Raw genomic sequence first — 27,556 nt, forward strand, 5'->3', positions numbered from 1 at the left:
ACTGCCACCTAAAGAAACGTCCTCTTACCAGTAACAGGGCCGTCTGCTCTGACAGACTGCTCGGCTTTCTCTAGCTCTTCTCTCAGGGACGAAGCAGAGGCTAATTATGGTGGTGCCATCTGAGCTCACATTGCAGGACAGTGTTTAAGTCAGGTACCGTTTCTTCTGGAAACTTCACAAGTCAAGACTTTCATCCTCTTTCCTGTAACCCACCACTCTGAGTCATTTTATAACCAAAACAGACATATTCTGGTGTCATTCAGGATTTAAAAAAAAAACAAACACAAGGCAAAAAAACACATTACCCAATGCATATTTGGTTGCTTGGGCACAAAAAAAAAAACACCAAACACAACAAAACCAAAGAACAATCAGACAGAAAAAGGCACAGCCCACTCACAAACCAGCTCCCTCTGCCCCTGCCCTGCACTAGGCTCCCCCTCAGGGCACCGCAGGATGCTCTGCACCAGCTGGGGAAGACCCGAATGTGGCAACCAGCAGACGGAGCCCAGCGGCTCTCCGGCAGCCACCTTCTGGCTACGGGGCCTCTGCTGCCGCGTGCTTCGTTCCACGACGGGGCCGACCCACTCCTACAACTGCTGCAGGCCTCTGGAGGTCAGCTCCGTTCCTGCTAAAGACAAAATAGGTTCTAGGTGACCTCTGAAGCCCGTCACATCCGAACCGCACAGACACGGCTATGACTGTACCAGGGCGCTGTAAAAGCCGCTGTGGTTCAAGGAAAAAGTGACAGGAGAGGAAATGGCTCCTCGTACTTTCAGAGGCGGTTTCTGTAAGTCACTACATGCAGTAGCAGCACTTGTCCCTTCCACTGTGCCGCTCGGAGGCAGGGTTACAGAGGTGAGGGGCAGAAAGGAAATGCTACGTCCGCCGCCGTTCGAAGCCTGTATCCTTCCCACACACACACCACAGAAGAAAACAAACAAAAAGAACCGGGCCCTGCTCCTTTTTCCACATGGTTGAGATGGGCCTGCACCAGAATTACAGGGAAAAAATAAAAGAGACAAAATGCAGTTATCTGAAAGCAGAACCGAGGTGTCCTTCCTTTCCCCTTGGCAGTCTCGGAGAGTGAGAACAAACGATGGCAGATGTCTTCAGCCACAGGCAGTGATGTTTATTGAGAAGACCACGCGTGGCGTGCCCTGCAGACCTCTGCCGCATCCACACCAACAGTCCTCCAGAGCCTCGTATCCGACAGGGCTCCTATTCTCCTGGGGCCCTTGTTGTGTGCAAATCTGAGGGGAAAATATAAACAAACCCCATGGATTTAGGGAAAAAGATGGCACAGAAAGCACTTTAAATCTGTGGTCTCTTCCTGCCTGGGCTCCCTCTCCGCTGGCACAGGCAGCTCCAGCTCTGGTAGGAAGAGCACCACTGGGGAGATGTTTGCGGGGATGTGCAGGGAGAAGGGGGACTGCAGGAAGCATCACTGCTAGACAAAGCAGCAGGAAAATGTGATGTTAGCCCCAGGGGGCACGGAGGCATTTCTGCTCCCTTCGGTGTTAGGCCTGACTCCCACGAAGTCCCTGCCTGCTGTTCCCTGCCGTCACCCACCTGCTTCGTTATATTCCACGGATTTTAGGAAGAGTCCAGACGGCGGAGCCATGGCGTGCGGTGGAAAAGCCCGCGCATCTTTTATCTCCAGTAACTCCTTGATGTGGTGAGGTGTTAGCTTTCCCTGGCCGACTGCAACTAGAGCCCCAACCATCCTTCGGACCTGGAAAGACAGAGAACGTGGCTGAGAAGGTTCCTCTGCTGGGGTTCCTCTACGGTCCCCAGTGCCACCACTTTGCTCCTGCTCCAGATGGATGTGAAGGAGGAGGCAAGCACTTTCCCCACACGAAGGATGCTTTGGCCCTTGTTTTAGATGCCACTGATGGATCCCAGTCACGGCACAGGCTCGCCCATCAGGGTTCAGCCAGTCCAGGCTGCTGTCGTACGTGCTTGGCATCACGTATCCCCAGGGAACACCTGCAGTGCTTAGTTCTTCAGAAGCACCACGCTCCCCTAGTCCCTGAGCACGCCCCAGCAGCTGCGGTCACCCCATGGGGCGGATTTCTTTCCACTCTGAGCAGGGATTGCACAGGCACCTCGGGTCCTGCACCGACCGGGGCGACACGACGCATGGCTGCTAAGCCTGCCTGCAGCGGGCGCTGCCACAGCATCTTCTGGAGACCAAAGCTGGTGGCAGGGAAGGGAAACAACGGGCAAAATTACTCTGCTCGTTGTAATTCTTCCCTCCCTACAGCTGTTGGCATTACAAAGAATGGGACGAGGACCTGGAACACAACCTTCCAGCTCCACTGCCCTACCTGGGAGGGAGGCTCGCTCTCATTGCACGTGGGAAGAGGGCTGAGCAGGGGCTGGCTGGTTTCAGAGCCAGCAGCAGCACCCACACACCCGGCTGAGGCAGGAAGCTCACACATGCCTGCCGGGTTCACAGCAGGGTTCACAGCTTCTTAACACATACGTAACTCTTTCCAGGTGGGGGAGGACTACGGAGGGGCCTGTTTCTCTCTCAAAAAGCCAAAAATGTAAAAGGAAAAAAAAAAAACACACTGAGTGAAACGGCCCTGCAAACACCCAGACACCCCCAAGTCATCGGGCTGGGGTTCTGAACACCCCCGCATGTCACAGCTTCCCTTCCCTCCCTCCACACTCAGCAGCTCCAAGCCTGGTGGGTCAGCACAAACTTCACAGCCAGCGCTCACCTGCTGCCTGCACGCCCCTCTCATTTCAGCGTTCTCTTGGCTAAAAAACACCCCTCGAAGAGTTTTTGTGCCAGGACTTGTGCCTGCCAATGCCACCTGCACACCAGATGCTCGCTCCCCGTGACTGGCTCTGTCACATCCCTGGGTGTTCGCCCCTTTTGTGAAGCGAAGGGATCTCTCCGAAGGCAGAGGCCTGGCCACTGCTCACCTCCTGGTGCTGCTGGCAGATCGCGTCCCTGATTGTGCAGGCACGGCCAGTTGTTGGGCCTGAGTAAACATTCACTCTACTTACGACCTTTCAAGGAGGAAGGAGAAAGCACACGACCTTCTCCAAAGGCTTAAGCGCAGCGCTGTGATGAAGCACCAGCCCAAGCGTCCTACCCGTCAGCATTTACTAAAGGATAAACCAAGACCGAGCAACCTCATCAGGCTCATCCCTAGTAAAAAGAAAGGTCCAAACAGCAAAGGTGCATCACCCAACGGCAGGCACAGTCTCTCCCTACCTGCTCCAGTCTTAAACTGCTCTGTGCCGTGCCAAGAGCCCACCTTTGGGCCATTCTGGCGGCACAGAGAAGCAGCAGATCCCTGCCGTGTGCTGTTTTAGCCACCCCTCACTAGAGGTCATCGCATGCTGTGCCTTTAGCTCGGATGTCTCACAGCTAGCGTAAACTAACGGCAGGCAGCTGAAATGACCACGGGCTTGGCTATCCCTGCGTGCAGGGAGAAGCAATACGGGCAGCTCCTGAGGCTCTTTAACCCTTTTCTGTAACCGAAGCATCCGGATGGCGCTACTTCAGGCAGCAGCTATACAACCAGCCTCGTGCCCCCGCTGTGACGGAGCGCAGAAGCAGATGCTCAGGTACAAGAGGGCGAGTTCACCGAGCACAGCCTGTTCCTGCTCCCCCGACAGGCTGCCAGCTGGCACCAAGGCTGCTGCTGTGCTCGCAGAGGGCATCAGGCTCCGTGTTGCTGGTAGCTGTTTCCCTCTGCACAGCACCGCGAAGCAGCGTTTCCAGTCTAATGCATGCCATGGGTTACCAGCATTGCCTCCTTGTCACAAGAGCATCTGATGAAGCAAATCCCTGCTGCACACCAAGCCTTCTCAAGCACGTTGTCGTCCTTCCCCTGCTCAGATCCAGACACCCACTGTCAGAGAGCCTACAGAGCATTGCTTGGCACAGCATAAAAACGAATTTGGTTTGTCAAAACAGAACAAAAAATAGCTGCTCGCTGTTCCCACAAAACACCCCCTCTCTCCTCCAAAAACAAGTCCTCTCTTGCCTACTCTGTCTCCAGAGCGTGACCGTGGCCAGGCCAGGCGGGCAGAACAGCTCCTTCCTAACGAGGTGATCCATGAGGCTGTGGGGAGAGCCACCTCCCCCGAGGACAGCAGCAAAAACCCCACTGGAGTTATCTCAAATAAAACCCAGCAGAGGCTAGTCAGCGTGACAGAGGGAAAGACCCTGCAGCCGTGCCTGCGTAGCTGCAGCAGGCCTTCCCAGCTCTCCTTTGTGCTATGCTGAGAACTACTTCACGCTCCGAAGCCAGAATGCAAAATTCCAGGCGGTCTTCGCTGGGCCCGGTGCCACGCGGCAGAGCAGGAACATATGGCTCTTGGTTTTACCACTCAGCCTGCAAGGACGGAGGTTGTGGAAAACAAAACTTTCCATCCTCCCACACGGTTCTGTGACTTCGGTCGTTTGTTTCAGACACAGGCCTGAGATGTTCTGGTTCTGCTGGGGCAGACAGCAAACGTGGAGACTCGGCTCTCTGAGGCCAGGCCCCCGTATGGCATGGAGCCCTGCGATGGCACTGAGCAGGGATGCGACACTAAAAAACTGACCAAGGTACAGTGAGAGTGATCCTGCGGATCTTGGAGATGAAGTGTGTGCCAACCACAGAGCTGAACAGTACCTGCCGGTAAAGGAACGACTTGCTCCTGAACTTCAACTCCCAGAACTCCAGCCCCCTAAAGGAAGAAACAAAACCAAGCGTTTAAAATCATCTCAAAGGTGAGAGCTTCTCACAAGAAAAGTACAAACCACAGCTGAATGCACGCGAGCAGAATGAGTAAGAAGCTGAGATCTTCCAGGCTTGCTTCAAAGATCAGTCAGGAACCTGCGAAACCAACCGCGGGCAGCTTCCTTTGCAGAAATCAACAGCAGAACCAAGCTGAAACTGCAAGCAGCCAGCAGTGTGATACCAAACGCATCCAACCCAAACGGCGCTGTGCATTCTTGCTGGGGACAACTGCGCGGGTCAGTTACGGCTGAACTGAAAAAAAAACTCATTGTTCTGTAAGGGAAAGGACTAATGAGAAATAAAGGAGGCAGAAACCTTTGTCAGAGAGGGAACAATGCAAGCGGATGAGAAAAGCAGATTTGCTGTCCCAGGAGTGAAGAGGGCCACGTGAAGCAGGCACTGCACGGCACCAGAGGCAGTCATTCATTTCCTCAGGCTCGCTCCTGCCCCGCAGGGACAGCCAGGAGTCAGCTGCTGTAGGCGAAGCTGCCCACCAGGGACAGGCTGCCGCACACCCCAAGGCGGGCAGGCTGACCCCACGGCCCCAACACCCCAAAACTTCTACTCCCAACAACCCTGCACGTGGCACAGGCCCATCCTTGCTCAGCGCTGCTCTGCGGGGGAAGAGAAGCTGTGACAGAAGCACGACATCAAACTCAGGCCCCCAGAGGCTTTTGCTCTGGGCACAAATAACATTTCCTTCACCCGAATTTCAAGCATTTAAAAGGGGAGTTTGGCAGCACTAAGTGAGGGCTTAGTGCCACCACTAAGCTGCACCGAATCCCCCTGCGATAAAAAATAATCAGTTTAAACTAACAGGATTTGGAACAAAAGGCAGTTATCACTAAGAACACCTCCAGGATGGAAAAGGAGATTAAGGAGCACCAATTCAGCTACAAATCCGAAGCCTTCAGATGGAGGAGAAACTGGTAAGCACGACTTCTGTTCCAGCCCTTGAAGGCCCAGCCTGCCAGACTTGGGCTGCTGCAAAACACTTCCCTGTGAGGGCTCTCCCGAGGCTAACTAGCCCAATGCCTCGCTGACGTTTGCATCCCCTGCTAAATCTTTGTGAGTTGCTTTCTAAAAACGTTGTGGTTTTGTTGAAGTCCCAGCCCTAAAACTAAACCCAGCGCAACCCCATTGTCAGGAGCAGTCCTGCAGGGAAGAAGCTGTGTGCACGTTTCCTTCCTTCAGATAAAAAAAAAAATCTGATAGAGGCGTTAGACGTAGGAACATCCCCACCCATCAGAGGTACCAACAGAGCCCCAGAACGAGCAGGTTTGCGCTTCAGAACCTGCACTCCCAATCTTCCGCGCTAGCGAGCCATACCAGGAGTCACCTGGACCAAATTACAATAAAAGAACACTAAAAGCTAAATTAACTCACAGTTTTTAAGCGCTCCTTATATCCCGCAGCATTCCTAAACCAAAGAGAGACACGTTTACCTTGTGCAACCTAGAACAGCAGCCACCCACATGTGAAATCTCACCTCTCCTCCTTGCTGTGAGCCCAGTACCCGCACCGCGGGGCTACACAGATGGGGAACAGCCGGGGGAAGAGCACAGCTGCAAGGTATTTGCCTGGGGGGTTCACAAGGAGAGGCTGGGCTTACTAGGGACACCTGGGCAGGAGGGAGAGGGCTCTGTGAAGGGTAGGAGGAGGATGAGGCAGGGGCAACGGGATTCACAGGCATTGGAACAGGGCTGGCAGGAAGAGAAATCGTGAAATTGTCGCTGTAGGGAGTGGCCACAAGCCGTTTTCTCAGGATTCACAGATAAATCGCTGCTTTTCGCCCTCCCTGCTGTGTATGTTGGCAAATGCAAAGGCAGCTTCTGCCCCCGGATCCCTCTTCATGTCGGGAAATGACAATGCTCTGTCACCTACGTGCAGTTTGCTCTCCCTCCAGCACAATGTATGCGGCACACGGACACATGCGGCGCAAGGCACGTGCACAAAGACCCAGCGCATGGAGGTCACGGCGCTGCTCAGCTCTTGCAAGGCACAAGAGGCAGTTTTTCCAAAGAGGGGCAAAGCCCCCCCTCCAAACCACATGCAGGACCTCTAGCCAGGATTCTCCTTGCTTCGTGGCCTTGACAGGACACACCAAGCTGTGAAGGACTGCTCGAGACACTCAGCAAAAACGCCAGGTAGGCTTTGAAAGAGAACAAGGGATTTTTCTTTAAGAGGGAAACTTTCTTTTCCTTGTCAATCTCGACGATAATTCTGCTTACCAGCCAAACTTCTGGCTGCCTTTTCCACTTGGCAGCAGAAGGCAGCACCTTGCCATGAATAATACATGCTCAGCTCGAAAACAGGTGACAGCGATCACTGCCCAGGAACGGGGCTAAGTCTCCGAACACATCCTTAGCATTCAAAGGCATTCTGTACGGCAGGAACACCGACTCCACTTCCACTGTTGCTGAGCAACTGAGTTTGACGGAAGGAATCATTTTAACAGTTAGCCTTTTACGCGGACAAGTGGTCAATTCAGAAGATTGGTTTAAGTTCAGAAAGGAAGGGAAGAATGGGAATGAAAAGCTGCATTATTTCGCTAAGAGACCGCGGTTTATCATTCTGCGGATTCTTCCCTCCGAAGGAGAAAATAAAGCTCCTCAGATTAGACTTTGAAAAAAAATCTATTTATAAGCTTTTAATGCTATCAGAGCCTTTCACTGCGGGGACGGTTCATTCTGCTCCTGCAGGGAGAAATACACGTGCACCTCGGGCATATTTGCTGTCGTACTGGCAGAGTGGGCAGAGGCAAACTCCAGGCTCCACGACTGCAACTGTCCCCACGGGGAGAGAGATCAGAAGGAACTAGGACACTGTAAAAAACCCAAACCCAACCAAGCAAAACCACCCACCCAGCCTGCCGCAAACCCACTAACCCCGGATCATTTTTCTCTAGGTCAGAAGATTATTTTATATTATTTAATAACTCCTTTATAATGCTTTTTTAATTAAGTGCTATTTAAACGCATTGAAACGAGGCTTCTCGAAGCCAACCCCGTCAGCCTAAACATTCATTAAATCAATCAATATCGACACTTTGCTAAAAACGCCTTGTTACAAAACACAAGCTCGGCTGCGTGTGTCACCAAGCAAAAATACCCTATCAGCAACAGCTTTGCTGCTTTTCAACCAATTTTTAGGGTTGCTTTCTCTCTCGAGAGTTGTTTTTGGCCCTGTGTGGGATGGATTTATGCAGCAAGTTATGCAAGGAGTGGCAAATTCCATTTTTTTACATTAAAATCGAAGGCACAGAAAAGCTGATCTGAGCCAAATCTCATTGACTGTCCCATTGACATCAGCAGGTGTGATTGGGGAGGTAACCTGGCCCTTAGGCACTCAGAGGTGGCCTTGATGAGACTTAACGACTTATTTTACTTAATACTTACCTTGCTTCCATGTTAGCTCAGGTCTCTGCCACTCACGCTGCTTCTCACCCCAAGGGACAAGATGAGCCTGGGGGTGAAGCCCTGGGCTGTTACTCGTGTCCCTAGGTATGGCCACCCCGGAGGGAGGGAGGCCACGTCCTCCATCCCGCAGTGGCAACCCAATAATGAGCAGCAGGAGCGCAGCCAGGTGACAGCCTCCATTTCCCCCTCCTTTTTCTGTTTTCCCCTCCTTTTCCCGTGGGGACAGTGCTGCAGGGAGGCAGGAAGGAAGCTCTCCAGCTGCTGCTGGCTGCCCGTGTCCGTGTGCCTGTCCAGCAGGGAGCACCAGCGGGGAGCTGTACCCAGCTGGGTGCCTCTTCATAACACGGCTGTGTATTGAGGCACCAACGGCGAGCAGGGAAAGCAGGAATCAGACAAAATGCCTTTTTCTCCCCGGCCCTGAATAGGGAGGCTGGGAGGAACCGAAAGGCTCAGAGCATACAGATCTCTCTGTTTTTGCAGCTCCCTTTTTGGGTTTTGTCCCACACTACTGCTGGCAAAACACGCCAGTCGAAGACAAGAGCGGGCTATTTGCAAACTGCAGCGAGGCCCAGCCGAAGCTTGAAGCATGGCACTCACTGTTGCAGACGGCTCAGGAGGTATTCACATTTAACGGAGAGCTGTTGGGGAAAACTACGAAGAAAAGGGTTTTCTACTCAGAAACAAGGAAAACGTGGTTTGGAGACAGACAATGGCAACTTTTGCTCTCAAGCTGAAGCACAACGGCCACACTTCTCTGAAAGAAAGAGGCGCGAAAGCAGGGGCCATGCTCAGATGCTAAATCCCCGTGATCATCCTGGGAAAAATAACTTCAGTTTCTGCTAGAGCGAGAATACATGCAGCCACTTCATTTCAATACTTGCAAGACCTGGCCCTGAAAGAACCTGACACGCAACAATCTGTTGTTTATGTATTGACTGAGGAATATCGGGTTTTCCTTCATCAGCATCCCCCGGGAAGGAGGCAGGGGTTACTGGCGTGAACTGAGCAGATCTGCAGAGCTACAGCAGTGACCCAGGTGTTAGGTGGTGGTTTTCTTTTTCCTCCTATTTAAAGCCTGTAGGCAAAGCTAGGATAGAAACAGGAATAAAATAATCCTGTCCCCTGGCAGGGCTGGCCTTTAGCAACCAAAATGAGTGCAAATGCTGGAAGCACCTCATGGGATTGCTCTGTGCCAGGCTCCGTACATCGGTTTACAACATCCTGTGCCTTACTGCACAAATAACTGGACCAGCTCCCCCACCCTCAGGCCTGTTCAGCTTTCTCCATGAGGACATTGGGCAGGAGAAGGAAAGAAATGTCCTTTCCATACCATCACCAGGCAGAGCCCTGCTGACACCACCCAGGGCTGGGAAGGTGATGCAGGAGGAGGAGGAGGAGGTCAGTTCTCAACGCAAAGCTGGAAAGCAGCTTTTTGGACAAAGCAAGCACTAGCAGGTCAGAGCAGCTCCCCAGCTAGGGGACTTCCTTCTCACCTGGATTCGTAGTGGTGAGCCAGGAAACCAGCAGAGGGTTGGATTTCTGCCTGGACAATGGTTCTGATCGGAGACCGAAAGGGTGTTTCAGAGTTCAGTGAGCGAAAAGTGCTGAAGTCGTGGGTTCCCAGCAGGAGCCGTGCTGCATCCCGCATGGCTGGCACATCCAGGTAGCTGAAATTAAACATGCAGAGCAACAAGAGAGGAGCGTTAAGAGGGACCAAGTATGCTATGTGCATCAAAGTCTAATTAATTGATGAGAGGCTTAAACCTGGCATGCAGATTTAACATTGCAGAACTGGGGAAACACATTGTGCAAGAGGAGTTTCCCCTAGAACGGCCCAAACCAAGCAAGATGCCAAATGACCAGAGGTCTGGTGATGTTCAAAACCCCAAGCTAGGTCAGGGGCTGGCAGGCACAGACTTCTTCACAAACCTTTATCCTGCTGGGCTGCAGGATCTTAACTAAATTCAGTAACAACTGAATTAAAAATAGCTGTCCAAACTGTTGGTTGGGGTAGAGGACAAGAGAAAACAAAATCCTTTGCAGTACCTTATAAATCCAAAAAGAAGGTGGCAGGTAAGAAAATGTCAAACACCGTGATGGTTTTCCAAACATTTCAAAAGATGAAATTAGGAAATAATAGGAATGGAATGGGTGTGCCAACTGGACATGAATGAAACCAGAATGTCGTGAAAAGCTCCAGTTTTCTTGAATGTGAATTTATCTCAGTACTACCTCGTCTAAAAGACAATTACAATTTTTCTTCTGGGGTTTGTTTGTTATTTCCTTACCCGCTGTTTATCCTGTCCTAAGTGTTTTTAAATGGCACTGAACTTGTTTTTCTTCCCTTCCATATACAAGCACTAATTTGTTATGACTCAGTGGCTACTCCACGAGCACAGATGAACGCTGAGCCAGACACACCGGTTTGTTATCGTAGGGCTGCTCAGAGTCATGGGCTTTCCCGTACTATTCAAACACACAGGCACCCAGATTGGGAAGGAGAAAGCAGGCTTACATGCAGCCATCACCAGAAACAGACCAAGAATTAGAAGAAAAAAAACAAGAATTCTCAGCTTTCATTGCTGCTTGCCTTCTGGGACTCGACCCCAGTCACCGAGCACTTCAGCAGTGCTAAGCACGGTAACGACAGGCACAACGAACAGCTGACAGCACAGTCAAAAAGAGCTCCAAGTCCCAGGTCTCACCGCACGGAACCCAGTGCAGTTCCGCTGATTTCAACAGAGAATTCTTTCCATTGTAAACTGGGGGTCTGGTCTTACACGTGGACATCACCTCCTCCCCCAAATGCTGGGGCAGCTGCCCGGGGAGGGTTTCTGGAGACACTTACCCCCCCGGAGGAGCCCAGCACAGGTCCCTTTCAAACACGGGTACTTCAGACCAGTGGGCGCAGCCCAAGAGCAGCCGGTAAACGTAGGTTCTTGACAGCGCCGAGAAGCGTGCGTGGAAGTCACTGGGCACCCGGTAGGCACTCAAAATGCTGGTAGAAAAGAAGAGAATAGGATAGACAGAAACATCATGCACCGATGCAGAAACTTTTGCTGGTCTCCACGTGTATGGCATGAAGACATGAAATGGACGCTTTGAGAAACTGCACTTACAAGACATCAAACATCGCAGAGTCACAGGCTGTTAGGGATTGGAAGGGACCTCGAAAGATCACCTAGTCCAATCCCCCCGCCGGAGCAGGAACGCCTAAATACCCTGCTCTCCTGCCAGTCACTAGCTGACTGCTAACCAAGAAGTGCAAGCGTAGGCTGCCACAGCTGTCTGCCAACACCGTGCCCTTCTAACACACTTCAACAGCTACTGACATAAACGCTGGCACGCTGCGGTAGTCTTCTTTACAGGAGACACTGCTGCTGTCCTAAACCCACACGCTTCCTAGCAATCTCGCTGGTGTAACTCCGGGCATCCTGGCCCGAACTTCCAGCCAATAATCAAGTTCAGCTGCCAACAGTTTTCCCTTCAGCTGAATGTCACGTTCGGGTTCCTGTTCTCGGGGATGGCACGGCGAAGCACCGCCAAGGGGGCTGCGATATTCCCACACAGTTAGGTGCTGAAGGCACACGTGTGCGTGCACGCTCTTCGGAGCATTCATATGCATGCACAAATGTGAATCACTTGGGGGGAAAGTTCTCCAAAAACAAACAAGCAGGGCAACGTTTGAGGTTTCCCAAGATGCTCAGGATGAAATGTATCTCACATATGGAGAGTATTATGCTGTGCTACACCACGACCACAGCAGGTCATGAGCTTTTCAGTGGCTGTTCCAAATGTCAAGTGTGTATTTCACAAGAACCCCTACCAATTTTTTGGTATCCCCACTATGCTAGAAGAACAAAGAAAATAGCAATTAATCCTCTTTGTACCAAAGCAGCTGTGGAAATAATTCCCTTTGGACTTTTCACCCGCTACCTTCCCTACTAGGCCAACCAAAACAAAAGGAGAGTGGTCTCCTAAATGCCCTGTAAGAAAACAGCTCCGTGCCTGCGGTCCTCACCCAGATATGCTCACAGCCTAACATTTTTTTCAAAGATTTGACTGCCTTAATGCACAGCCATAAAGGGAATTTCTACACTCTGACAGGCCAAGAAATGCTTACTCTGTCCCAGCTCTAGGCTGGCAAGCTCAGAACTAATTAATGCAGCATCGTTCCCAAGCTGCTGAGCTCTTCCAGACCTATTCGCTTGGCTCAGAACTGCCCTAGTGCAGCTGTGAAGCACTGACTCAAAGGACAGGCAGTGTGTTTGTGCCTGCCTTCAAAAGACTACTTACCATAACAGTAATATTTCCAAAGCCCTCTGAGTCTAGCCCTCAAGTCTCCAGGACAGCATCAACTTAGCTGGAAGAGAAGCTTTGTAGATGATACAACCAGATGTCCCAGCCACAGCCACCACCAAGAAATGTCTCTTCCCTCTCCAAATTCACTTCCCTTTCAGCTGTCTCCCTCTGACCTTCCGGCCTCTTTCTGCTCTGGCACACGTGGAGTTCCCAACAGCCTTGTCCCATAGAAGAGGCATTTTAACACATACACCCTTGGCATTTCAGCATTCGCTGATAGTCCTCTGGCTCACAAACCATTATTCATTCGAGGAAAACTGGGCAGGGCTGAGATCACCTGAACTGTATTCCATCCAGATGCTTCAGCATCTTCCTGGGGGCAAAAAAGCAGCCCATACTTAGAGCACATTTCAACCCTGCTTTTTGCTGGAGAGATAGGTAGAAGAAAGTCAAATAGTTTTAAGCTTTCTTTTGTGACAAGGATGTTCATGCCCTGAGAGGTGACAGAAAACAGCCACTTTCCTGTTTTGCTTGTCAAACCCATCACAAAAGCACATCAAGGGACATCGGGCTGGAACCACTTCTACTGGCAATTAATCCAGTCCTATTAGATACGCGGGTAAGAGGAGGTATGAAGTCAAGCAGCCTTAACAAGCTCGTAAGAGAGAACTTATGGCCCAGGTACTCTTGTTTTTCTCACTCATGAAGCCCTTTCTTGGAGCAAGTGACTATCTGCAAACACTAAAACACAGTCAGACATCCTAAGGCTTCCTCTGCATTTCCCGTGGGCCTTGCACCCACGAGAAGGGCTGGCGTCACGCTCGGTGCACAACACCTGGATGGACTTGGAAAGCACTAAAACCCACGACACAGCCCTTAGTGAGTTACCCCCTTACAAGGATAAGCCCAAGCCTTTGGCAGAGCCGTGGCCCCACACGGAAGCAGGAAGGACATCCCAACAGCAGACACCTGCACGCCCAAAGCAGCACACTCTGCGATCCCTCTTAAGGCAGCTTCACAGCTCACTGCAGCAGATGGAAATAGTTGAAACTAGGTCACCCCCCTCCTGCCTCCCCCCACAACCTCCAAGACGAACAGGACTTTGCTGCAGCAGCACAAAGGAACATCCCAGCACCACTGCGTCTGCAAAGAGCAGAATGCTGCAGGCAGGAGAGCTCCTGGGGACCCTCACATTTCACACGTGCAGAAGATGGCTTTGGGGAATGGTTCTGTCTGCTCGTCTTCCAGCGACTCTGGGCAGTTAATTCAAGGAGCTTGCAAGGCTGCTGAACTCCCCTTTATAAGCAACTGGGAGAAACCGCCTGGTTTCCCTAAGCCAACACCACTATTGGCATCGAACGGGGACAGCTTGGTAGCCAGAAGGGGGGTACAGAGGTTGTCAGAGGGGAAAACACCCTTCTGTCTGGCAAGGGAGAAAGCAGAGCTTCCCTGCACCTCCCCCAGAGTGCTACGACTGACCTGAAGATGTCAGCAGCAGTTTTGCTGCATTTATTTTCCTTTAGCCAGAGTCGTGGCTCTCACCATACTGCTGGGAGCATACAAGGAGCCACCACCTCAACGGGATGATCTCTCTGCAGATGCTGCTTTAGAGGATGCCTCTCATGAGCTGCTCTCCTGCCGCGTGCCCTCCTCGTTTTGGAGCTTGCTCTACGGAGAAGAAGGGATCCAAGGCAGACAAAAAAAATTGATACCATTTGGGAGCGAGCAGCAGACAAACCTATTTATTTACTTTCAAAAGGCTGGTGCTTCAGGGATTTCTGCCAGCCTAAGTGCCTCTGGCTCATACCCCTTGACTGCAGAGGCTCAGACCACAGAAGAAGAAATTAAAGCTGAGCTGCAGGCCTGCACAAAGATTTGCAATAACAAGCCCAGAAGACCGCTCTACTGCTATAAACTCCCAGAAGAAATGCAAACTACATCCTCCAGGCCTGTAATGGAGTTTGAACCTAGGACCTCCAGCCTCTTCTAAACACAGTAATATAATTAAGTATTCCATTTATTTTCCTCTGTCTACATGTCTCCACAAGCATTTCATCTCCCCTGAGCTTCTTGTGTTAACGCTTATGTGATTTTTATTAAATAAGCGTCCTTTTATACCCTCTGATAGAGTGCTTCCTTCAGAAAAACCCATTTATGCTCACGTGATTCTTCACTGCAGGCATCCCTTCCTGACTCTCCTAGCAGATGCAGTTGCTGCCATAGGCTCTTTCAAGCTAGGAGTGTTTTTCCAGTATTTATTCCACCCGTTCTTCAAACATACCACGTTTCAGGCCTTGTTAACATCCCGGTTTTTGCAAGGCTGCTGGTAAATAAACACTCTTAGCATTCTTCAGCTTTTTGACGGAGCCTACATTTCAGAGGGGTCTGAAGGAAAAGAAATCACAACCAAAGACATCTAAGGAGAAACACCCACGTGTTAACTATAAAGGTGTCCTCCAGAAGGACATCCTTCTCTCTCCTCTGATAACAGAAGGTGAATGTCAATTTGCAGGAGGTGGGAGGAATCCCAAGCTCTGCCTTGCTGCCACCCAGACAGCTTTTATGGTGTACTTACAAAATTGGAACCAGAACAGAAGGTGTGAATCTGCTGTACTGCTCTATCCTGCCTAGGTGATAGCAAAGTCCTCCTCAGGTCGCCCCACCTGCGGAATACACTCTGATCTTTGCAGACAAGAGCCTTTCAAATATGCTGCACAGACCTAAAGGCAGATCAGCTGATAGAAGAGACCCGTCGGGCAGCGAAGCTACAAAGAAGGTCATTATTGCTGACGATAAAGCCAGCCAGCTTGGAATCTGGTTTCCCTTCCAAGTTCTATCGACAATAACGAGTTCTCACAACGATGTCTCTCTCCATCACCCCCTGCCTGCAACCACATAAAAGTGCTGAGCTTTCTACCCAGCATTAGGAGAGAATTCTTCTTGGCAGAGTAATATTTACAGAGGGAGGGGCTGGCTGCTGCATGCACTTAGACTCATGCCCGTCACCAAGTTCCTTAATGGAAAGCAGCTGAAACATTTTTAAGAGGTTGAGCCCAAGGGAGGAGGGAGAAGTCAGAGCTGACTGCACCCCGATAACCTCAGGCTGCCTACCTGATAGGGACGGTCCTGGATTTATCAGAAGACACCACCTCTTGGCACGTACCTGCCAGGTGTTAGCTCTTCCCGTCTGTGAGATCCCACTGCTGCCTCCTTTTGAAGATGCTAGCTAAAAAATTCTCTTCAGCTGCAACCCTACACACGTGTCGTGGTCTGGGAGGACGAGAAGGTTCAAGGATGTGACAAGCCACAAGCTACAAGCCTAAACTCAGGGAGGGAGGCTGAGATTCTGAAGCTGGTGACACACAGAGCAGGCTATGGCAGTGGTACCCTCTGGCTGGAAAATCAGCCAGCTTCGACTCCCAAACTGTTTGAGTGCTTTAAGGAAGGTAATCAAGACTGTGACCTACTTCAGGTTCCTTCTTATTGCTAGGACATCCATGAAGTGTTCGACTCCCAGGCTGTGCAAATACTGACCTAGATTTCAGTCTGAGCAAAAATAATAACCAAAACCTCACGCAAGTCCAATTCTATTTCAGAATCTTTTTTTTTAATAGACGCCACAGTCTGAAAAGACTTCATCTCCAGCTCTCCTACACAGCAGCTGCATTAAACTCTTTGTATATATGTCAAAGGTGAAAGCTGTCAAGGGACAGCACCTCCTAGGCATTACTTAAACATGCAACTTGGCTAGCGTGTGAGAGAGAGACTTGCTTGGCAGTTCAGGCAAGTGAGAGGCCAGAACACAAATCTGTTTGTCTGAATGGATGGACAAACCACCAAAGCTGCAAAAAGGTGTTTACTCATCCCAACAAGTGTGACACCTCTAAATGGGCAGTGTAGTTCAAACACAGCCCTGTGTTTTCTTTTGTACCATTTATGTTCCTTTGTATTCTCCTTTTCTCCTTTAATTTTCCTTTTTTTTTTGGCCTGACAAAGCAAGGGAATCTAGCTGCTACTTCGAGAGGCCAGTGAAGTAACTAGATCTGCAGGTGTAGGACTGTCAGGTGGTGAGCTCCTTTTGCTGTTCCCAAAACCCTTTCTGAAGGGGTTTGAGAGGAGCTGGAAGTATTCTGGGGAAAAGTTCAGCTAAAGCAACAACAACAAAGAAACACCCAGCCATCAACAGGAATTACGTGCCTCCAGTAACAAGGCCTTTACAGCGCCTTCCTCCCCTCCTTCCTGAGCTCAGATTCCAAGGATTTTACTTACAAGTCCCCTTTACCCTCCAATGGCTCCCCTGGTGCTTGTTCAGGGGTGAAGGAACGCAGCTGGCTCCGAGACAGCTGCTGCAGCTTCTGCTCCTGTCACCCTGAGCTGAGAGCCCCCAGAGAAAAGGTCCCACTTTTAAATAACTGCAAAGCATCCCTGCCATACGCCTCCGGAAATCCTGCAGGAAAATGGTGCAAAGCTCTGTCCCGAGGCTATGAGAAGAGCTGCAGGCACAAAGCACTGCTTTGGCCCAGGCAAGCAGGGGGTACCATGGTGGGATCCTGTTGTAACGAGTCACCACCATCCCATGCACTCGTGACCATCAGCGTATGTTGGAATTTGTTCCCTGGAGTTAATGTGCCCTCCAGACATGACACAGCAGAAGTCTGGAGGTGGGGGATAAGCACTACTTAACACTGCTAATGCAGATGCAGCATTTCTGCAACCTAACTGGAGTCCGCCCAACGCGGCAGTGTCGTGGTACCTCGGGGGCTGCTGCCACGTCTCGCTCCTGGCACATCCGTGGGTGAGCTGCCTACCTCTGCTGCCAACCAGAGGCAATCTGATTCACTGCTTCCAAAAGCAGAGGCATACACCTTGCAGAGGTGCCCGAACACCCACCTGAGCAGTCAAGGTTAGAGGAGACTGCAACTTGGGATAGCTTTCCTCAGGCTCCTACCTTAGATGAGGGTTTGAACGCTTGCAATACTCTCTGGCAAAGCCAAAAGCTGGTTAAATTGCAGATCAACACCTTCTGCAGAGCACACACAGCTAAAACCAAGCAGACCATCTCACTCTTTCCTTGACACAGAGTGGGGGACACGCATGAAGGACCTCTTGGGAGAAAAGAAACGTCATCATTCATCTCTCCCTCCCTCAGACCCCAAACAGGCTGAGTGCCTGCACACCTAGAGCTGGGTTCCCTGCTCCACAGGCCACAGAGAACTGGAATCCTCCCTTGCAAAACGAAGGACAGATGCAAGTATGATGTCAGCCCTCAAATCCCAGGCCTTGCTGCGTCGGCATTTGGGTCAGGCCCCGTTTCACAAAGAGGAGATTAGAAAATAAAGCAGGCTGGGCGAAGTGGGAAGGGGGAGGGTGCTTCATAGTCACGCCGCTACTCTTACAACAATCCCATCACTGGGGTGGGGAGGGATTTGGTTTTTTGTCCTGGGTTCTTGTTCTGGCACGGGGAATTTGTCTCCATAATCTTCCTTTATGTTGATGGCACCAGAGTGCAGCAACATGAAACGGAGCAGCCAGGTCCTCTGAGTAATTACCACCCGGCATCTCGCATCAAGGTTCTGCTGCTCACCCAAATGCTCCCTATAAAAAAAGCCTTTTTCGGGTACCACGCACTGAAGTGCTTTGCCACACTCCTCATAAGGGACGTTCTATGCCTTGAACAGTTTTCAGTTCATGCAAATAAGACAAAGCAACGCAAGAAAAAGCAGAGAGCAGCAAAGCAGCTGCTGGTAAATGGCACGTTGATTCTACAACACCAGCCCAGATTTGGTTTTTAGCCTAAAAACCCCAATATTCCACTTAATTTACACTTTAACCATAAAAATGCACCCGTGCTCGGGGAAGGACACAGCAACTGTTTGGCAGCTGACAGAGAAACTGCACAACAGCTTGGAAAGGAAAGCAAAAAAAAAATTAAATTCAATCTACCTTTTGAAAAATTCACAAGGTGTAGCAATTGCTTATCTAATTGATGCAAGTTCCTGGCAAAAACTGCTGATTTCTTGCCTTTGAGGGACCTGGGTCTCATGCAGAATAAGTCCATTCTGAGGTTTTGCAAGAAGAAGTAATAACTCCAACAGAAAGAAGAATATAGGAAAAAGAAATGGCAGCCGTTCTGTTCTCTGTAAATTGTCACACCAACCCCCTTAGTAAATTCACACGCAGCTCTCCCCAGTCATTTCCAGCTGGGTACAGGATAAGGAGGACTGTTTATCTATCCCATTGAGCAAAACCAATCCGATTTTGTTACCAAAATATTAAACGGGAGTTTGTCATGCAACTTCTTTAAATCACGTCATGTGGTAGCTGTGGTCTAGCTGGGAGGAAAAAAAGTTGATGTTGATGGAAAGGAGGAGCGGGCTGCTAACAGTAAAAGCAATTTTGTCTGGTTTTCATCTTTTTGCACAGATACGAGTCAGATGCGATGCTGCAGCCAAGCTTTTGTTAGGTGCTAGTTCAATAAGCAAAGAAAATGAGGGAGTTTGGGGAATAAAGCAGCACTGAAAGTTAATGTATGGCTCATGGAAAACGAGAGTCATCCCAGCGGGTTCAACACGCGCAGGGTGACCCTCGTCTCACAGGATTTTTTGTTTTAGTGGTGCCAGCGTAGATGATCTCCTAAGAGCAACAGTATAACAGCACTAGTCTTGAACGTACAAGGGGTCTGGTAGTAGCAGAGAGACGTGCATGGGAGTGATTTGCCAACACACAAAACAGGAAAAATATATCCTGTGAGTGAAGATGGGAGATCGCTGCTGCATTCCCCTCTTCTCCAGCAAGGGTAAAATAAAAGGTTTTGACTTGCCACCAACTCACCGGATTGGTTCAGGCTTCAGGTAGTGATTTAGACCATGGATGAGCTCTCTCTCTTGAAAAGCTGGCTTCCCAGGTGCCCTCTGGATGTCGAGGTGAGCAGCGTTGCAGAGTGCATGAACGCCACTGTCTGTTCGGCTGGAGATGTGGAACTTGATGGGAACAACAGGTCTCAGGTTCTGTGCTGCCTTCTGCAAGTCAACATGAGACAGAACCATGAACAGGAGAAGAAGTGCCCTCCTCCTTGCTAACCACGGTCCATGGTATCTCCAGATCCTTTGCTTTATATCATTAGGTAAGTAGGAAAGAGGACAGAGTTACCCATTTACACCCAGACACAACCCCTGCAACTCACTGCTAAGAACTGCACTCAAAGTCCATCAGCAGCAGGCAGAATCAGCACAGTGCATGCTCCTGGAAAGCTGCAGAACTCAAGCTCTAAAGGGACAGAACCAACACACAGGGATGTCAGAGCACCATCAGAGCATCCTTTGCTTCCAGAGCAGGCAGTGTAAAATATTGTAGCCACTGCTGCAGGCAGGATTTCTTTTCCATCCCCAACAGGAGCAGGGCTACAGGAGGCAACACGCTTCCATTAGCTGTTACGAGTGGAGGAGGAGCTGGGGACCAGACGAGGAGCAGCATAGCACTGATGTAATGTGCTTATTAGTCCCACAGATATATAAATGGATCTAAGAATCAAGGCACGGCTCTCATAAAACACACCAGCAGTGGAGGAGCTGCTGCTGAGCTATCCCAGCAGGTATAAATAACCACAGGACAACCACATGCCACCAGCGGTCACAAGCCAGAGCTTCCTGATATTCCCTGCTACCACAGTCATTAAGACGTGTGTCTTCTAAGCAAGATGATCAAAAAATGCACACAAAATGGAGTGAGAGATGCTAACACAGTTAATTAGATGCCAAATATTTCAGGGTCTTCCCAGACAGGTCTACGTTTAGCAAAAGCAGGGTGGGTTTTAGTAAGGGGCAAAGGCAAACTCTGGTGGGTCAGAAACCTTGGGATTGCAGTCACTTCCTGAAACAATGTTAAAACCAAAGCAGGCCTTCCATACAGCAAGCTTGGAAAGTAGGTTACCAGAGCTGCAAAATAGTTTTTGCCTTTGTGACGACAGGCCCTGAGACAGAAAACCCGATGTAATTTATTAGGGTCTATGAACGAAGTGTATCTGCAAGGCTGGGAACAAAAAAAAAAAAAAAGAAAAGCAGAAAAGCAGAAAAGCAGCTGAATGGCTAGAAACTTCCTGCTCTCCCATCTCCCCTCCTGAGCAGTGAACCCAGCAGCGGTCTTTATTAGATTTCTATTTGGTACCAAGAGTCAATAAAGCTTGAATTGCTGACTCACAAATGCCTTCCAGATTCCTACGACTTGAGCAGACAGGATTCTGGGCTCTCAGAAACACACCATTAAAAAGCACAGGGAGGCAAGGAAAAACGTAACTGAGTGGCAGAGGAAGGCCTGGGAAACAGAACAGAAATGACCCCAGCCTCTTCCCCTTCCTAATCCTTCTGTTTGGAGTTCACATATGGTTACAATTAACAATGAAAATCTTTATTTATCACCCTTAAGCAGAGAGAAGCAGACAGAAATCAAATAGTTTTCTGCAGCAGACCTTGGCTTGTGCCTCAGCAATTTGTCTTAAAGCAGAAGCTGCTTTTAAGAGCAAAGTTTCTGCACAAATATCTTTGGGTTTTGCAGACCCCTCTTCCCCTGGCCTCGCCTCCCCCTCCTTTCCTGCCAGGCACAAAAGTGCCAGTGGGAAGAGAGCTGAGTGGAGGCAGAGGACGAGAGAAGAGGAGAGAACATCCTCCTTTTTTCTTGCTATGGCCTCGGGGAAGTTTGGACGCAGCACTCCTTTGGATCCCCGCACTGCATCCGATTTCAAGCGCTGCATCTGGACAGAGCTGGGTAATGAACACCGAGAAGTCTGCATCTCTTCTCTGCCTGCGAGGGTTAAGCCTTTTTGGAGAGCAGACTGGGGAGGAGGAGAGAATTGCAAGCTCCGAGGTGAATCTGGTTGCTTCCCCACTCCGGCCACGGAACCCACAGAGGCGTAGGACTGAACGGCAGCTCCAAGGTGGGGTATTTTCACAGCTGCCCTTCCCCTGCACGCTTTTCTCCTTGCAGAGAGAAATAATCTCCTTACAGAGAGAACTTCTGAACTGCTGAACTTCTTCACAGGCAATTCACTACTGACCCCTTCACCTATGTATGTCTGCTATCTGCGCCATCCAGGTGGCCTGGGCGCCTATAGGCAGCTGGTACCGTCCTCTGCTGGTTCCTACACACCCTGATCTGTGAACGTAACCCACGCTGATCTGCAAAAAAAGATGTGTTATTTACATTTAGCAACTGCTTGAATGGTAACCAGGTTTTCCTGCCCTTAAAAAAAAATAAAATGCCTAAAACAAGCGGGTCTGTCAGCTGAGGAACTCGAAAATTGCTGCTGATAATTCAGGCCCTGCCCTGCTGGGCATCATCTCTGGATTCCAGCGGGGGAAGCTGAAGCAGAAGTTAAGCATTTATCCACAGGTGCCCAGCTAAAAAGCAGCAGAGGAGATACAGGAATCAAGGAGCTGAGTTCTCCTCTTGTGTTCTCAAAATTCGCAGGTCTCTGCTCCCTTCCTTAGGCCAGACAGCACGCAAGTGTCCTTCTCTTCAGCAGGTGGTTGGTTACAGGCATTGAAATCTTGGCTGGGCACCTGTTGAGCCGGATCGCACCCACTTCCATCCTGCCTTTACTTCCTGAGCCATAGCTGTTCCAGCCAACCATATTCCTGGGGCAGCAACAAGCATCCCTGGGCATCCCTCTGCTCTTGTACTGCCCTGCACAGCAGCGATGCAGGGGAAAGCACTACTTGCACTCAGCAGGTCTGTTCTGCTAACCAGTTTCATTCACTAAGCACTTCCATATTTTGAATCCCACTGAAATTTCCATTGTTGTGTGCCAGAATGATATGAATCCACATTCCAGATTGCTATTATTATTCACAGCTCTGTTCTCCCCCTGTACAAACGTTGTAGAGGGGAGATGAAGAACAGGCCTGTTAACATACACCGGCGATGGCTGGGAAGCAAAAGTTCATCCACTTCTCTCCCCGAAGGCTACATAAAAACTGTTCAAGATGCTCAGCCACCAAAGACCCCTGCAGAGCATCTGGGAACCACAAAAGGAACCTGACAGATCAATCGAGGATGGGTGTGCTCAAGAGAAAAATGTGCATTAGGAATATTTTGGAAAAAAAATAAGTGTCTATTGCTCTTTCCCAGCAGCTGGATTGCTTATTGCTTTCATCGGTGGAAGACATCCACGGTGGTTTAGGTTGCACAGACACAGGAACTGCATTGCATTGCCAGGGATGCTGCACTATTTTGAAGTTGCTGGGTTCTAATAAATAATAATGTGCAAGCTTCTGGTTGCAAGTCATCGCAGCCCTGCTGACTCAACGGGTGCTATGTCAACTGAAACTAATTAAGAATCTAATTCATTCTCACAGGAAGAGAGAAATGTAGTAAAAGCCAAGAAGAAAAGGCTGAGAAAGTGGCTCTTGCTGGAAGGAAAGGTTTCCAAAGCAATCTCCCATGCTGCTGGAATTATTATACAAACAGGCGATGAAGGTAATACTTCTGAGTCAATTTTCCTTTCTTTCCTCCTCCTTTTTTCTTAACTGAGAGAGGGAAGATGTACCAAAGCTGCTTTGCATAACACAGAGTTCATCTATGTTCTCTTTCTCCCCCTCTTCCTTTCATGGGGAATAATATCTGGACTTAGCACAAGGCTGCTGGCCAAAGCAGTGCTTCATGTGGGAGGATTAGTTTTGGGCAGCATTCACTAGCACAATGGGAAACAGCACGCTCAGGAGATGCTTCAAACCAAACACGAAAAGAAACTTCATTCTGTAGATCCGAGCAGGCCTCACATACGGCGCCTGTTAGCACAAGTAGCAGCTGCTCACTTCAGCAAAAGGTGCTGCACGGGAGATTTTCCTCTCCAGGAGGGGCATCTGTGAACTGAGACTAGAGCACGGAGCCCTGCAGCATGTATACTTCCCTCCTCATTGCAGAGGGACAAATCACAGGTCTCAAACATCCTAATCTAGGAAAGCAAGGTCTGGAATTCTGCTTTGGACCCACCACAAGCAAGCTGGGCTTCAACTATTTCAAGTCAAATATATTGTCTCCAAATATATTTGTCTGCAAAGCCTGCCTCAAGGAGATATTAAAAAGCTCCTTCAGACATCTGCATGTCCTGCATGATACAGACACGGTGACAGAGGGTTACAGACAGGCCTCCGGATCAGCCACAGTTCAGCAGCTCTACCTTGGCACTTGGTGGACTGCAGCACACCCTCACAAACCAGTCCTTTCTATTTCTAATGACACCAGCTGTTGATACACACAGCCTCCACTGCACAGGTTATTTGCTTGCCTGTAATGGCAAACGAAACAAATGTCTGAACGTACATAGAATGGAATAAGGATCTCATTAGAGGTTTAATCTTGCCCTTCCCTTCAGTTGCCTTCCTGGCTTTGGAAACGAGCGTTATGAAGTTCAAGGCTGCACAGAAATGGAGGAAGGAAGATAAATTCCTACAGGCCCCAGAAGTTTTCTATTAAACTTGCTTTAAGACATCTCATGTGGTTCTAATAGACACAGCCCTGCTCAGCAGTGCCCAGCATCAATACCACCACATGAAAGCAAAGCACATATCCCAGAACTGGCCAGCAAAATGCTGATACTGTGAAAAGACAACACCAAATAAGTTTATCTTTTTCTTTTTCTTCTTCTTCTTATTTTTCCCCCTTTAATCACCCATCCTACCCATTCGCTTGTTAAAACAAAGTGACTTGGATAATGCAAAACAACTGCTGGGCTCACCCAAAGTCCGGCGCCTGGGGCTGAGACGCTGGATGGTTCAGAGGATTAGATAAATGAGATAGAAAGTCCTCTGGGGCTCTTCTTTCAAGATCTGCACAATATTTATACACTTTCTCCACAATGGTCTCAGGCAAGGAGCCATTCAAATACATCCTGAGAACTCCTCTTCAAACTATTAACTCATCACGCTTTCCTTCTGTGGGCTGTTTGGCAAGGCGATGCAAGAAACATCACCCAGTAAAGTGAGGCACAGCATGGAGCACTGCTCCAGTTTGTGACCACAGGTTACAGAGTCTGACCGGTAATGAGAACGGAATCATGAAAATGTTGGCTGTTAATACACAGGCATGGCCTGGCCTGCCAAACGTTGCCCCAAACTTGACCTGGGCAATACCATGAAGTTTCATTTTAATGACAATATGATTAGCCAGGACTTACCTCCAAACAGTTCTGGACTCCAATCCCTGACTGGTTAACTGACGTTTCCATCACCCCACTGCAGTGCAAAACAAATACAATAGTTACTGATACATATCACGACCCTGCGTTTTCTACACAATGTCCTAACACAGCATCCACCAACACATCCAGAAGTTAATGCTGGGCACTCATTATCAAATTGTTTGCTGCTGTGTGACCTCGATCTTTTTACACATCTTGCAGGGACAAAACACTTTGAAAAATGGACATGAAAACAGGAGCAACAGTGGCATTCTGGAAAGATGACTAGAAACAAAAATCATCCTTCCGGTGCTACCTCCTGAACTGGTCCTTCAGATGGGCACAGATGGGTTGGAAAGATAAGGCAGCCAAATTCCACTAGAAAAGGGTTTGCAGGTAAAGATTTTTCAGGGCCTGAGTTGGATGCCACTTGCAGGACCCTTTCTTGCAGGCCCTGCGGATGTGAAGGCTGGGAAGACACGACTTGCGACGAGCTTCCTTCTCTGTTCCAGGAGTCACAGCCACTCACAAAAGGCACTGAAGTGCAGAGAGATGTCCTGAGGCCAAACTCGGCCTACCTGTAACCACGCAGGGTAATTTAGGCCAGTACCCACAACGAGACAAACTCTGCTGTGCAAAAGAAGTGTGGGTTTTGGCTTACGGTGGTGTTATTCCGGAAAACCCTCATGTAGATAGGCACGACTCCACAAGCTGGGGCTGCAATAATTCTCCCACGCACTCTTTTTTTATGTAAACAAGCCTAACTACGTATGTGGGATGTTTAAGGCCTGGGGAAAGGCAGGCCCAGCTCCCCTTCTGCACCACGGATCATTTCACCTGCATCTCCAGGGCAGCGCGGGCAACCAAGCCGTCCACAGCTACCCACACTGCTGGCTCTCCCACAAACCACACCGCAGGAAATTTAATTACTTGCACTCCCACCAAATTATATCCATGTTCACCTTCCTCTCTGCCCTTTCACATTTTCCCTTTGCCCGTTTTCTGCTTTTCCTGACCAAAATATCCTCTAATATTTACCTGTAGCAGTAGAAAAGCACAGCCCAATTCCCTGCCCATGCTCACTGACTTGGCACGTGTAGCAGCTCTCCCCCAAACCACTGTACCCCCCCAAATCTCTGCACTCCCCCAAACATCCTCTGTGCTCCCCCAAACCCCTGCACTCCTTTTTTCTTTTTTTTTTCATTATTTTTTTTTGTCCTCAGACGCCTCCCTGCAGCCTCCCCATGCCCACCCGGGGCTCCCCCAGCACCACCTCACGTGCAGCACACAGGGCAGCTCCCGCACCTACCTATATTTAGTGCCATAGTATTGAAAGAACACTAAATATCGCGTTTTGGGAGAAACCATCCTCGCTGCGCTACCGGACAAGCTCTCCCTCCGCTCCCGGCTCCGGGGGGCGCCGCCGCAGCACCGAGGCGACCCCGGGGACTCCCCGGCGGCCTGCCCGGCCTCGCCGCCCCTCCTCGGCCGGCTTCCCCCCGGCAGGCCCGCCCAGCACCGCCCGCTTCCGCCACCGGGGCCTTCGGGGAACGGCCCCGGGCCTTGCTGAGGCCCCGGAGCAGCTCGAAAGCGACCGAGGGGCCGGGGGAAGGCGGCTGGGGCCCCGCAACGCTCCGCCGCCGGGGCCCGGCGCCGCCTCAGCGAGGCCCAGGTTGTGCCGAAAGGCGTCCGCCATCACAGGGCGCTGCAGCCCCGTGTCCGCGCTGCAGCGTTTGTCTGGAGAGAAATTCAGTCACTGAGCGGCTCCCCAAGGGCCCAGGCCGTGATGGTGAGGGAATAAACCCTCTGAAATCCTCTGCCTTGGCTGCTCAGCTGCTCTCCAGCTTTTACAGAATGACTGCCTTTTCTTATGTGGCTTCGTTTGCCTTAGCATTCGCTGTTAGAAACCTGAGAGAACTTTTATTTATTTGCTTCTTTTTTAGAATCCTTCCGAGAGAACATTATTTATTTGTCTCCTTTTTGTCGTCTGATGATGGAAGCTGATCCCCTGGGGCTATTCCCAAGCATAGTTCAGGGGGGTTTGGTCACCCCAGGAGTCAGCAAAGCATGTCAAAAATTAAGACTCAAAGTGCCAGAGCAGGAATAGCTCCCACAGAAGAATGAAAGGTTTATGAGGCAAGAAGTGTACAAGGTGAGGCCTGGGGTACAGGCCACACTTACTGTGGTGAGTGGTCCTCAACTCTCCTGCATTATTTTTTGGAGTGTGGGATTGTTGACTCCGAGGCTCTGATGTTCTGAACCCACCCTGTGTGAAACTGTTCCTGAATCTGCCAATATCTGTGTCCAAATGCCCATAAAAAAAACAGATGCAGCCATTTCAGGCAGGCCTGCATTTGTCTTTTTCAGCCTGCCTATGAAAAGATGTGTTCAGGCTACCATTGCTGCGGGTAAATAACAGCTCCAGTGACAAAAATAGGGTAAGACAGTGGTAAACAGACTGCAGATGTTCTTCAGGACTGTGTTCTGTATTTTAAAATCTTTATTTGTCTTTATAAAATACTGAAGTGCAATATCTGCATGTACAATAAATACCCTGGCAGTATAAACAAAGAGCAAAACAGCATAACAGAAAAATCCCTGGCACCTCGCACAAATCTGCGTTCTGTTTTGAATGGAAAAATCCAACGAGCTTTCAGTTCTCACAATGGCATCCAGACTCCATTGTAACGAAACTGATGAATCTCAGCTTTGAAGAGGATGGCAATTTCCAGCCCCCGAGCTTGTGCATGCACACACGGGCAGAAACATCCACATGCCTTCGTCTGTGCTGGAAGAGCCAGAGAAAATAAAAAATGTATTGACTGGACGTTCATGGAACAAGGTAAAGCAGAGGCCACAAGAGGTCACCTTGCCCATTCTGGACCGAGCTGATCGGCCGAGCAGATGCCTTC

The 27,556-nt window shown here is 49.9% G+C and overlaps 1 protein-coding gene across 2 annotated transcripts; it reads right to left on the minus strand.

Moving 5' to 3' along the window:
• Nucleotides 1-1,119: 1,119 nt before the first annotated feature.
• Nucleotides 1,120-26,738, minus strand: PUSL1 (pseudouridine synthase like 1). 2 transcript variants are annotated; one of them, XM_035344634.1, is made up of 8 exons: nt 25,954-26,730; nt 24,642-24,699; nt 19,304-19,491; nt 11,019-11,168; nt 9,664-9,837; nt 4,644-4,698; nt 1,573-1,735; nt 1,120-1,253 (listed from the first exon to the last, which is right to left on the minus strand). In XM_035344634.1, the coding sequence occupies exons 1-8, from the start codon at nt 26,010-26,012 to the stop codon at nt 1,222-1,224; spliced, it is 879 nt and encodes a 292-aa protein (XP_035200525.1). In that variant the 5' UTR covers nt 26,013-26,730; the 3' UTR covers nt 1,120-1,221. The 2 variants fall into 2 exon arrangements, with proteins under 2 accessions (XP_035200525.1, XP_035200526.1); XM_035344635.1 differs by lacking the exon at nt 9,664-9,837 and having other exon boundaries at nt 25,954-26,738.
• Between the last annotated feature and the right edge of the window lie 818 nt (nt 26,739-27,556).

This window comes from Oxyura jamaicensis, chromosome 21, assembly GCF_011077185.1.
Source record: "Oxyura jamaicensis isolate SHBP4307 breed ruddy duck chromosome 21, BPBGC_Ojam_1.0, whole genome shotgun sequence".
Classification (NCBI taxonomy): Eukaryota; Metazoa; Chordata; class Aves; order Anseriformes; family Anatidae; genus Oxyura; species Oxyura jamaicensis.

Excerpts from the sequence above, each read along its gene's own strand:
- PUSL1 (XM_035344634.1), bottom strand. The coding sequence starts at position 26,012 with ATGGTTTCTCCCAAAACGCGATATTTAGTGTTCTTTCAATACTATGGC. Across the intron at positions 19,492-24,641 it reads GAGTCCAGAACTGTTTGGAG|AAGGCAGCACAGAACCTGAG; the intron begins GTAAGTCCTGGC and ends GTTGACTTGCAG. Across the intron at positions 11,169-19,303 it reads CTGAAGCCTGAACCAATCCG|CATTTTGAGTGCCTACCGGG; the intron begins GTGAGTTGGTGG and ends CTTTTCTACCAG.